We start from the raw sequence: 13,590 nt of genomic DNA on the forward strand, positions 1-13,590 counted from the left end.
TGGCATGCCGCCGAAAAGATAAAAATAAATGTTCCACTCATCCATTTTAGTTTTTCGCAACAAAGTATCGATTTAGCCAGTCAACTGAAAAAAGTATGTGTTGCTATGACAACCAGCTCAATTTGCTGCTTTACATGGGACGGTGAAGATCCCAATTCAATATCGAAAAAGGTCTGAGAGACAGACAGCAAAGTTTATACAAATATCTGCTGTTGAAAACCAAATGCTAGTCTAAAAGAGATGGGAGATAATGTCTAAATGCTTTTTACAGTGGAGATCAAGATTTAGCAGGTGGTACCTTGTGAAATTACACCAGCTGGAATGTGATTTTAACCAATCAGCATTCAGGATTAGACCCACCCATTGTGTAAACACACTTAATTTATATACTATGGATCTTGACTGGGAACGGACCTTGGTGGAATAATACAATTCCGAATGAATTGTGTTTCTATAACGCAAGAACATGCACAACATAAAAGTATCAGTAAAGTGTCATAATTAGGCTATATACACATGAATGAATAGCATAATATTACACTAATATATAACACCGATATAAACAAGGCTATAAACATAGCAGAATAAACAATAACCTAAACGATAAACATCTTGTCGTAGCGAGAGAAACCAATTACTGACACTGACAAGAAAGATTTATGTCACCCTCCCTCTCTGGCCCATAGCCACAGGAAGTAGGGGTGCTGAGGGTCCTGCAGCATGCCCTGAAAGATATGAATAAAGGTGGTGCACTGGGCCTTTTACATGCCTTGATATTATGTATTATGCATCTATTTCATGTTGGATGCACTGTTCCACAAGTAGGCTAAATGAGTCAATGTAGCCTATGTGTATTCGGAAAGTATTTCTCACTTTTTGTTTTTAAACGTTACAACCTAAAACAAATCCTCATCAATCTACACACAACACCCCATAATGGCAAAGCGGAAGCAGATTTTTCGATGATGATTTTTTTTTTTTTTTTTTTTTTTGCGCAAATGTATTCAAAATAAATAACAGAAATACCTGAATACCTTAAGTATTCAGACCCTTTGCTATGAGACTCGAAAACTTATTGGAGTCCACCTATGGTAAATTCAATTGATTGGACATGATTTGGAATTGCACACACCTTTCTATGTAACAGTTGACAGTGCATGTCAGAGCAAAAACCAAGCCATGAGGCCGAAGGAATTGTCCGTAGAGCTCAGAGAGAGGATTGTGTCGAGGCACAGATCTGGGGAAGGGTACCAAAACATTTCTGCAGAATTGAAGGTCCAAGAACACAGTGGCCTCCAAGTTTGGAAACACCAACACTCTTCCTAGAGCTGGCCGTCCAGCCAAACTGAGCAATTGGGGAAGAAGGGCCTTGGACAGGGATGTGACCAAGAACCCGATGGTCACTCTGACAGAGCTCTGGAGTTCATTTGGGGAGATGGGAGACCCTTTCAGAAGGACATCTCTACAGCCCTCCATCTATCAGGCCTTTATGGTAGAGTGGCAAGACGGAAGACACTAGACAGAAGGACTTTCAGACCATGAGACTCTCGGACCATGAGAAACTAGATTTTCTGGTCTGATGAAACCAAGATTGAAGTCTTTGGCCTGAATGCCAAGTGTCAGGTCTGGAAGAAACTTCCAACATCCCTATGGTGAAGTATGGTAGTGGCAGCATCATGCTGTGGGGATGTTTATCAGCGGAAGGGACTGGGAGACTAGTCAGGAGTGAGGGAAAGACAAACGGTGAACAAAGTACATAGAGATCCTTGATGAAAACCTGCACCAGTGCGCTCAGGACCACAGACTGGGGGCGAAGGTACACCTTCCAACAGGACAATGACCCTAAGCACACAGCCAAGAGAACGCAGGAGTGGCTTCGGGACAAGTCTCTGAATGTTCTTGAGTGGCCCAGCCAGAGCCCGGACTTGAACCCGATCGAACATCTCTGGAGAGACCTGAAAATAGCTGTACAGCGACGCTCTCCATCCAACCTGACAGAGCTTGAGAGGATCTGCAGATAAGAATGGGAGAAACTTTACAAATATAGGTGTGGCAAGCTTGTAGTGTCATACCCAGGATGACGAGGCTGTAATCGCTGCCAACGGTGCTTTAGCAAAGTATCTGAATACTTACGTAATTGTAATATCTTTTTTATTTGTTTTATCAATTTGCAAACATTTCTAAAAATCTGTTTTTGTTTGTCATTATAGGGTATTGTGTGTAGATTTATTTTTTCCCTAAATGAATTTGTTTTAGAATAAGGACGTAACGTAACAAAATGTGGAAAAAGTCAATGGGTCTGAATACTTTCCGAATGCACCTTATGAGGAGGTTGAGTAGTACATTGTGGACGCCATTCCACAGCCCTTTTAACCTAATATAAACCTAATGATGAGGTGATAGCGTCTATGGGACATTTTTGTTTGAGTTTCTTTTACAGGGACAGTGAACATGAATCAATGTTTCAGTAAAAGTGCCGGTTTTAGCCAGCCGGCTAATTTTCAAGTGCTGTCCCTGGGCGGGTTATTCAAAACAATTACAATACAGACAAACAATGAGCAGTGAGCACATGCAGAGCAACATAGGAAGAGCAACACGTAGCACGCAGAGCAACACGTAGCACGCAGAGCAACATAGGAAGAGCAACACGTAGCACGCAGAGCAACATAGGAAGAGCAACACGTAGCACGCAGAGCAACATAGGAAGAGCAACACGTAGCACGCAGAGCAACATAGGAAGAGCAACACGTAGCACGCAGACAGGGCAGCAGCACAAAAAGCAACAAAGTGTTTCCAAATCTCACAAGCTACAGACAACAAATAACATGGACAGCAGCAATACTTTAAAAAATATATATTTGGAGTGAACAATTAACAAGTCAATAACACAATAGAAAAAAGGGGAGTCTATATACAATGTGTGCAAAAGGCATGAGGAGGTAGGCGAATAATTACAATATTGCAGATTAACACTGGAGTGATAAATGATCAGATGGTCATGTACAGGTAGAGATATTGGTGTGAAAAAGAGCAGAAAAGTAAATAAATAAAAACTGCGGGGATGAGGTAGGTGAAAATGGGTGGGCTATTTACCAATAGACTATGTACAGCTGCAGCGATCGGTTAGCTGCTCAGATAGCTGATGTTGGTGAGGGAGATAAAAGTCTCCAACTTCAGCGATTTTTGCAATTCGTTCCAGTCACAGGCAGCAGAGTACTGGAACGAAAGGCGGCCGAATGAGGTGTTGGCTTTAGGGATGATCAGTGAGATACACCTGCTGGAGCGCGTGCTACGGATGGGTGTTGCCATCGTGACCAGTGAACTGAGATAAGGCGGAGCTTTACCGAGCATGGCCTTGTAGATGACCTGGAGCCAGTGGGTCTGGCGACGAATATGTAGCGAGTGCAGGCAGCGATCGGTTGAAAATAATAATAAATAAAAGCATGAAAAGCATAAATAAAAGCATGAAAAGCATGAAAAGCATGCATTTGGTTTTACTAGCGTTTAAGAGCAGTTGGAGGCCACGGAAGGAGTGTTGTATGGCATTGAAGCTCGTTTGGAGGTTAGATAGCACAGTGTCCAATGACGGGCCGAAAGTATATAGAATGGTGTCGTCTGCGTAGAGGTGGATCAGGGAATCGCCCGCAGCAAGAGCAACATCATTGATATATACAGAGAAAAGAGTCGGCCCGAGAATTGAACCCTGTGGCACCCCCATAGAGACTGCCAGAGGACCGGACAGCATGCCCTCCGATTTGACACACTGATCTCTGTCTGCAAAGTAATTGGTGAACCAGGCAAGGCAGTCATCCGAAAAACCGAGGCTACTGAGTCTGCAGATAAGAATATAGTGATTGACAGAGCCGAAAGCCTTGGCAAGGTCGATGAAGACGGCTGCACAGGACTGTCTTTTATCGATGGCGGTTATGATATCGTTTAGTACCTTGAGTGTGGCTGAGGTGCACCCGTGACCGGCTCGGTGGGATTCGAGATGGTCAGTGACCTGTTTGTTGACTTGGCTTTCGAAGACCTTAGATAGGCAGGGCAGAATGGATATAGGTCTGTAACAGTTTGGGTCCAGGGTGTCTCCCCCTTTGAAGAGGGGGATGACTGCGGCAGCTTTCCAATCCTTGGGGATCTCAGACGATATGAAAGAGAGGTTGAACAGGCTGGTAATAGGGGTTGCGACAATGGCGGCGGATAGTTTCAGAAATAGAGGGTCCAGATTGTCAAGCCCAGCTGATTCATACGGGTCCAGGTTTTGCAGCTCTTCCAGAACATCTGCTATCTGGATTTGGGTAAAGGAGAACCTGGAGAGGCTTGGGCGAGGAGCTGCGGGGGGTGGAGCTGTTGGCCGAGGTAGGAGTAGCCAGGCGGAAGGCATGGCCAGCCGTTGAGAAATGCTTGTTGAAGTTTTCGATATTCATGGATTTATCGGTGGTGACCGTGTTCCTTAGCCTCAATGCTGTGGGCAGCTGGGAGGAGGTGCTCTTGTTCTCCATGGACTTCACAATGTCCCAGAACCTTTTGGAGTTGGAGCTACAGGATGCAAACTTCTGCCTGAAGAAGCTGGCCTTAGCTTTCCTGACTGACTGCGTGTATTGGTTCCTGACTTCCCTGAACAGTTCCCTGAACAGTTGCATATCGCTGGGACTATTCGATGCTATTGCAGTCCGCCACAGGATGTTTTTGTGCTGGTCGATCTGTTCTTAGTTCTGCATTTTTTGAACGGAGCATGCTTATCTAAAATGGTGAGGAAGTTACTCTTAAAGAATGACCAGGCATCCTCAACTGACGGGATGAGGTCAATGTCCTTCCAGGATACCCGGGCCAGGTCGATTAGAAAGGCCTGCTCACAGAAGTGTTTTAGGGAGCGTTTGACAGTGATGAGGGGTGGTCGTTTGACTGCGGCACCGTAGCGGATACAGGCAATGAGGCAGTGATCGCTGAGATCCTGGTTGAAGACAGCGGAGGTGTATTTGGAGGGCCAGTTGGTCAGGATGACGTCTATGAGGGTGCCCTTGCTTACAGAGTTAGGGTTGTACCTGGTGGGTTCCTTGATGATTTGTGTGAGATTGAGGGCATCTAGCTTAGATTGTAGGACTGCCGGGGTGTTAAGCATATCCTAGTTTAGGTCACCTAACAGAACAAACTCTGAAGCTAGATGGGGGGCAATCAATTCACAAATGGTGTCCAGGGCACAGCTGGGAGCTGAGGGGGGTCGGTAGCAGGCGCAACAGTGAGAGACTTATTTCTGGAGAGAGTAATTTTCAGAATTAGTAGTTCGAACTGTTTGGGTATGGACCTGGAAAGTATGGCATTACTTTGCAGGCTATCTCTGCAGTAGACTGCAACTCCTCCCCCTTTGGCAGTTCTATCTTGACGGAAGATGTTATAGTTGGGTATGGAAATCTCTGAATTTTTGGTGGCCTTCCTGAGCCAGGATTCAGACACGGCAAGGACATCAGGGTTAGCAGAGTGTGCTAAAGCAGTGAGTAAAACAAACTTAGGGAGGGGGCTTCTGATGTTGACATGCATGAAACCAAGGCTTTTTCGATCACAGAAGTCAACAAATGAGGGTGCCTGGGGACATGCAGGGCCTGGGTTTACCTCCACATCACCCGCGGAACAGAGAAGTAGTATGAGGGTGCGGCTAAAGGCTATCAAAACTGGTCGCCTAGAGCGTTGGGGACAGAGAATAAGAGGAGCAGGTTTCTGGGCATGGTAGAATATATTCAGGGCATAATGCGCAGACACGGGTATGGTGGGGTGCGGGTACAGCGGAGGTAAGCCCAGGCACTGTGTGATGATGAGAGAGGTTGTATCTCTGGACATGCTGGTTGGAATGGGTGAGGTCACCGCATATGTGGGAGGTGGGACAAAGGAGGTATCAGGGGTATGAGGAGTGGGACTAGGGGCTCCATTGTGAACTAAAACAATGATAACTAACCTGAGCAACAGTATACAAGGCATATTGACATTTGAGAGAGACATACAGCGAGGCATACAGTAATCACAGGTGTTGAATTGGGAAAGCTAGCTAAAACAGTAGGTGAGACAACAGCTAATCAGCTAGCACAACAACAGCAGGTAAAATGACGTTGACTAGGCAACGGGGCCGACAGATAAAACAAACAAGCAGAATGGAGTACCGTGATTAATGGACAATCCAGCGTGCATCAGCTATGTAGCCAAGTGATCAGTGTCCAGGGGGCAGCGGTGGATGGGGCAGGGGAGCTGGACTGGCGAGTGTTATCCAGGTTAAAAAACTAACAATGACTAAATAGCTTGTAGCCAGTTAGCTGGTTAGCTTATGGAGGTTCTTGAGTGTGTTCTAAAAATTAAAAATAATTGCGATTCCGTATCACATCAGGTGAGGCAGGTTCCCGGAAGGTATAAACAAAAAAAAAATTAAATCGGGAAGAGATAGAAAGTACATATGGGCCACAGAGTTTGGGACGCGGCGATGCAGACGGTTAGCAGGCCTGTGCTAACAAGCTAAGAGTTAACAGGCCGGGGTAAACAAGGTAGTAGTTAGCGGATCTGGGCTAAACAAGCTAGCAGTTAGCAGGCCAAATTAGCAGGCAAGGAGATAGCGAGGGCTAGAGAGTTAGCCTTTGGGGGACGTCGCGATGGGGTGAGTCTGTTTATTCCTCTTCATGCGGTGACATCGATAGACCGGTCGTGGGTCCGGGTATTGTAGCCCAGGAGTATGCTACGGTGGCAGCACAGGGGCTCTGGCTGGGCTAGCTTCAAGGTACGTGGGTGGAAACGCTAGCCAGGAGTAATCAACCAGGGTTGCGGTTTAGCTCGATAGCTAGTTGTGAAGATCCAGCTGAAAAAAAAAAAAAAAAAAAAATGTTCCGTTTGCGGTGGGAATCCGGGGATAAAAAAATAAATAGGTCCGTTATGCTCTGGTTAGCGTCGCGTTGTTCGAACTGGCGAGAGCTTTCCGAGCTAAAGGTTAGCCGATGACCGGTTAGCTGAAGACCGTTAGCATAGCTGGTAGTTTGCTGGCTAGCTTCAGTTGAGGGGTTCCGGTTCCGAAGTAAATATAAATACTTTAGGAAAAAGTAGCTACATTGGGTGAGGCGGGTTGCAGGAGAATATTTGGAAGCTTAGGTTTAGCAAAATGTTTTTAAAGATATGCGAAGAAAAAAAAAATGTAAAACGAAAAAGAGACGATATATACAGAGAGACGACAGGACGACTTACTGCTACGCCATCTTGGATTCCATACAATACACAGCGGCAATACACAGCTAGCGATAATGTTCACAAGTTTGATTGTCCTTTTGCCATCCCACGTTTGTTTTTACTGTTCTCCAAATAGCATTTTAGAGTTTTAAAATTGTGTCGAAGTATAAATGAGTTTCAACTGGTGGATGTATTTCTACACACTCCACTTTGCCATACCCCAGGCACAGATAGAACAATGAGACAGATATTTCACTGGATGTAGAAATATTAAGCATCCACTTGGCATTTCCACTCACTACCAAATATATTTTTGTTAAATATATTTTTTTACATTTTACCGTTATTTAACTAGGCAAGTCAGTTAAGATATGGTAATGAGAGGAAGCCCAGTGGAGGGCAGAGGGAACTAAATTTTTCTCATAGATGAATCTCAGTACAGTTCTGTTTCCAAAACAGGAAATTTGTTATGAACAGAGTGAACAAAGTTTGGTAGACTTTTGCCTTTGCAAAAGTTAAGAAATCGTGTTGTTATGAGTGCAAAGTTGAATTGAGTTATTGCACACGCGCATTTCACAGAGTAGGCGTTCCCTGACGGAAATATGCAGATGTCTGCTAGAACGGCCCAATAGGATCTCGCTAGCTCGTGCTTGGCTCTGCCCACTTCCTTACTTGTTCTGCCCACTATGACTCATCTGTTCCCATTGGAAACGACAGGCTGTGGTCTATCTTCGTTTAGTTATAAAAATCTTTGCCCTAGGTTTAGCTGAACGCCATCCCCAAACTACTAGCATGTGTATATGAAAAACTGTTTACCAATACAACAGTGACACTTATGGTAACGGGGCATAATGCTACATAATATAAATGATATGACAAACAGAAGTGTAATAGCTGTACTATAGAACATATAGTTCCACATTGATCATAGTTACTGAGTCATTTGTGGTTATTACCCATTACGACACAACATGTAAAAAGAAACCCAATAAACCCCCCCCCCCGCAACTTACATTTCGATGCACGCACAACATTCATGTATTCTTGTTACTATCCAAAATAAAAAAAGGGTAGGCTGCTGGGAATTAGCAAAACAAAGAGTGTTCCCCTCCTGTCCTTGACTAGAAAATAAACTGAACATCATATTTCATTTTTTTGGCCCATCCAAGTTGAGAGACCAGTACCTATTTTACTAATAATAACAGTACCAGCATCACAGTTAATGGTTTCCTCTCAGCCAACTAGCTATTCATGAAAATATGAATAACAGATGAAAACACACAACAAACATCCCGGTGTGTCACAAAGACGTGTGCCGAGAAGAGCTCCATTTTACAATGAATTCCAAGTCCATTATAATAATTATTAGACCTTGGTAGAGAACATACCAAGCCAGAGATAATGGTTTTTTATCCACTCAGGCTTTTAACTGACATCAACATGCCTAATCATTTATATTTGAGTCACACTCTTACCCAGCCAGCGACCTTTCGGTAAACCGGTCCAAAGTTTTTAACCTCCAGGCTACCTGCTGCTGTTCTCACCCTTCCTGTCCTCTCCGTCTCTAGTGAAGCCACACCCCACTCTGGTCTTGAGGCAGTGAGCATGCCCAGTTGAGACCAACATGCCTGTTATCTCTCACTGATGACCACGAAGTCAGAAACATAGTATTTCAACTGACTATGACATGAAGCAAGAACACCAACTAAATATGTTATTTAAATTGGGAAAACAAACAAGCAGTTTTCAAATAACATTTTCTTTCTTCCCAGATATTTCTTTCTGAAGGCAAACTTTTTTTGACTGCTAGTAATCTGTTTATGCTAGTAATCTGTTTATGCTAGTAATCTGTGTACTGGGTATAACAATCCTTCAGCCCTATACAAATACAGTATTTTTCAGCAGCGACTTACGTTTGGGGTGTCTATCCAGGGTCATGTGGGTGTTCCTAGTGGAAGAGCCCTGGCTGTTCTGAGCCTTGACCGTCACAGAGTGGACCTCCCCTCTCCACTCAAAGCTATAGGATGACACCAGGCCTATTTTCTCCTCAGTAACAGTGCCCCCAGAGCCCTGGTGCTGTACTACAAGTTCCTCCACACAGTAGGTTGGCTCCACAATGGGGGAATGCTATGGGGAAGAGGAGAGGGAAGAGTTGAGACTATCAAGGACTGTAATGAGGATTTGTTATCCAATGTGCTACTTCCTTATATTCTCTGATCTGAGATAGGTAACTGAGTACTGCTGTATTGCACAGACTCATCTAGTATTTTCAGAATAAACTAAGAACAACGATGTAGTGAAAGGAGAGGAGGCACCTGTTCAATTAATCTAACTCTCTCTGATGTTGACATTTAAACCACATACTATGAAACATGTAATGTGTCCTCTGAAGGCTATGGACTGTACCTTGAAGAGAAGAGTGACGTTCGTCTGCGTACTTGCTGGATCCTCCCGAAACACTCGCCAGAAATCAGGACCCTGGTCAGGAGCTGACAGAACAGAATATAGATGTTACAGCTGTGTGTACACACACACACACACACACACACACACACACACACACACACACACACACACACACACCTACTGTATGACTGTATGATTTTTCTAACAGAAGGTTATTTTCCATTGGCAGCAGGCTACAAATTGGAACAGCTGGATAGGGGAAACGGCTCGAGTCACACAAAATGGAATATAACGTTGCAGATAAAGTTCTAAAGACCTACATCGCTATACTGAGAAAGTTTTAGGTTCAATAAGGACATATTTGGGTGTTTTTGGAGCATTTGTTCATGTTTATTCGGACCCCCGTACTGTACAACGAGGATGAGTAAGAGAATCGCTGGTTGGGGTAGGTTTCTCAAAAACAAGTGAAATCACAAAAATAAGTTTCTGGATCTTTTTATTTCTTTTTTATGACAATGACACTACCCTGTATAAATAAAAGTGAAATGACATGCATGAAGTGATGAGCAAGTCATCCAGTACAATAATGTACCTCTGCTGTTGTGAGTGCTTGTGTAGAGCAAGTGACTCCAGTCACTCCAGGTCCCAGAGCCGTTGATGTGCATACAACGGACCTGCACATTGTACACCCCACACACATCTGGTTCAAGGACCTCAGCCCACGACTCAGTCTGCACAGCTAGGACCTGTGGAACATATCTCAATTAAATCACATATTTACAGCAAATCATTTATTTTTAGCTTCAAAATAAATCAATATTTATCATTAACTCATAAGCAACTGGATTTTGGGAAAATACACTACATGACCAAAGTTATGTGGAGACATGCTCTTCGAACATCTCATTCCAAAACCATGAGTATTAATATGGTGTTGGTCCCCCCTTTGCTGCCATAACAGCCTCCACTCTTCTGGGAAGGAGTTCCACTAGACGCTGGAACATAGCTGCAGGGACTTTCTTCCATTCAGCCACATTAGTGAGGTCGGGCTTGCTGTAGCATTAAGATTTCCCTTCACTGGAAATAAGGGGCCTGAACCATGAAAATCAGCCCCAGACTAATATTTCTCCTCTACCAAACGTGACATTTGACACTATGCAATGGGGCAGGTAGCGTTCTCCTGGCATCCTCCAAACCAGATTTGTCTGTCGGACTGCCAGATGGTGAAGAATGATTTATCACTCCAGAGAACACGTTTCCACTGCGCCAGAGTCCAATGTCCGCGAGCTTTACACCACTCCATCTGACGCTTGGCATTACGCTTGTTGATCTTATGCTTGTGTGTGGCTGCTCGGCCATGGAAACCCATTTCATGAAGCTCCCGACAAACAGTTATTATGCTGACATTGCTTACAGCGGCAGTTTGGAACTCGGTAGTGTTGCAACCTAGGATAGACGATATTTACATGCTATGTGCTTCAGCACTCTGCGGTTCTGTTCTGTGAGCTTGTGTGGCCTACCACTTCGCGGCTGAGACGTTGTTGCTCCTCGATGTTTTTACTTCACAATAACAGCACTAACAGTTGACCAGGGCAGCTCTAGCAGGGCAGAAAGTTGTCGAATTGACTTGTTGGAAAGATGGTGCTACGTTGAAAGTCACTGAGCCCTTCAGTAAAGCCATTCTACTGCCAATGTTTGTCTATGGAGACTGCATGGCTGTCCCACCAAAAGTGTTCATCAAAGGTTTTATTAAAATGACATTCTGCTTCATGCCACCAAGTCAGTGTTCCTCTACCAGTAAATGCCATATATTTTAGGGCAAATAATGCCACTCCTAGATCAGAGATAGAAAATAGAGACCAGCTGATGCTCATGGCCAGGCGGTTGGGGCTAGATGAGCGCAAGGCCGCATCCGATATGGCCCTCTATTCAGGGTTCCCCAACTCGCGGCCCACTGGCCAAATTTGGCCCGCCGGAGATTTTATTTTGCCTCCCAGATTTTCTGAGCAAAACAAAAGGATATAGATATAAAACATTCTTTTGACATAAAATACTGTAAAAACACCAGCAAATCAGCTCCAATTGATTTTAATATTGGAAATATCTGTTGCAAAATGATTCCCACGCATAATAGAGAGATATATGTAATCGTATACTAATGTAAACCAGGTTTGAAATTATTATGTTTTAGTCAAATATTATATCTGTTTGGGCTTCTTGCGGTCAATTTGCAGTCCACAAATGATTTGTAATTATATTCTGGCACCCTGACCATCCGTTCAAGAATAAATCGGCGGCCCCCGGATGAATCTAGTTGAAGACCCCTACATAGTGCACCACTTTGACCAGAGCACTCTGGCAAGAGCCCTACGAACCTGCCAGAATGGATGGGCCCTGCCAGTTGAGAGGGCATAGCGGACCTGGTACTGCATATCATAGATGGGCAGTTCTGGGGGCACCCACGCCAGCTTTAGGACCCCACTGGGCATGCTCACTGCCTCAAGGCCTGAGGGAGGATGGGGCTTCACTAGAGGAAGGGAGAGGACAGTCATTATGTAGCCTGGTCAAGCAGACTAAAAGCTATACATGTTTTAAAAATATAAACTAAATATTATTAACACATGCTGGTGCAGTAGGTTTCAAAAAGCCACAACATGTAAGAAAATAAATGTAACAAGACCAGAACTCCTATACTGGTCCTAACTCACCGTGATCCATAGGTGTGATGTAGACAGGATGTGACCTCGTGCTGTTGTCAGTCTTGGCCTCCATCCACAGCTTGTAGCAGGAAGTCACTCTTATTGGCTGCAGATTGCAGCTCTTCACTCCCCTATAGCCGCTGGACTCACACTTCGCCTGCCTGACCACACCCACTGGCACACCCACCCTCTCCGCCTCCTCCATGACGTCACAGGACAGGTCGGCCACCCTGGAGAATTTGACGGACACACAAAGAACGTCAGGGTGAAAACACCTTTACCACTTCTGGGTATGTATGAACCATGTCATAGTCAATGGTATGCAACAAGTAAACTTCTACATCGCCTGAGTTTTGAAATCACGGCAATAATTCACAAATTATCACACACACAGTCATTTACATTTTGCTTGACAACCTGGACTCAAGGGTTGATGTAACATAGTAAACGTAGATATGTCTCCCTCCATTTAGGTGGGCCTAGCCCTGTCACAGATGCCATGGTTGTCCTTAGTTTAAAGATGGACAAAACACCTGTCTCTGGATTACATCTCTTTAGCTATCATACTCCATCTATCCATCCATCCCACTGATTTCAAAACTCAGTCCTCCAGGAAATGGAGAGCAACACATGCAGTTCTACTAAGCAATATATATTTTTTAAAGCAGTGTTAGACAGGATTACCTACACATGCTAACAAGCTCAACTAGACAGAAGTGCGCTATGTGGCAGACCAATCCGAACTCATCTCTCGGCATGTCCAGCCACTCATTATCTCAGCTAATCATGGTTAGCAGGAAGGTTGCTCACTTTTTCTGTGACTAAACCAACTAGGCTCATAATTTAACAATTTTATTCATATTTACAGATGACATACAAGTTCGTTATTAAGGCACATGAAAGTTCACGTTGCAGAAGGCATTTCTGGTCAAAAACTCAATTTGATTAAAAAAAAGAAAAAAGATTAGGCTCTCGTGTGAAGTAGTGACCCGCGACATACTGTACAACTAGTTTCCTGAAAAGGGTCACAAATAGCTAAAAAGTAGTACTGTAAGTAGTTGCTAAAGTTGACCGTGATGATATTCAAACACGCAACCTTTGGGTTGCTAGACATTCACGTTATACACCCCCCATCCCCCCTGACCAAGGACCTTAAGTAACCTACCGTCTCATGAACCATACCACACTGCGTGAATCAGGCCTTCATGGTTGAATTGCTGCAAAGAAACCACTACTAAAGGACACCAATAAGAAGAAGAGACTTGCTTGGCCCAAGAAACACGAGCAA

At 44.2% G+C, this 13,590-nt stretch overlaps 1 protein-coding gene across 2 annotated transcripts in view; it reads right to left on the reverse strand.

Annotated features, from left to right (window-relative positions):
• Window positions 1-13,590, reverse strand: part of LOC118393706 (leptin receptor) — a 53,254-nt gene that overhangs the window by 14,006 nt on the left and 25,658 nt on the right. For both annotated transcript variants that reach the window (XM_052462360.1, XM_052462349.1), the window contains 5 exons: window positions 12,312-12,532; window positions 11,979-12,130; window positions 10,196-10,349; window positions 9,604-9,686; window positions 9,111-9,324 (listed from right to left, as the gene is read on the reverse strand). In XM_052462360.1, the coding sequence (XP_052318320.1) occupies window positions 9,111-9,324; window positions 9,604-9,686; window positions 10,196-10,349; window positions 11,979-12,130; window positions 12,312-12,532 (824 nt within the window). The remainder of the gene's footprint in view (window positions 1-9,110; window positions 9,325-9,603; window positions 9,687-10,195; window positions 10,350-11,978; window positions 12,131-12,311; window positions 12,533-13,590) is intronic.

This window comes from Oncorhynchus keta, chromosome 1 (genome assembly GCF_023373465.1).
Source record: "Oncorhynchus keta strain PuntledgeMale-10-30-2019 chromosome 1, Oket_V2, whole genome shotgun sequence".
NCBI classification, from domain to species: domain Eukaryota; kingdom Metazoa; phylum Chordata; class Actinopteri; order Salmoniformes; family Salmonidae; genus Oncorhynchus; species Oncorhynchus keta.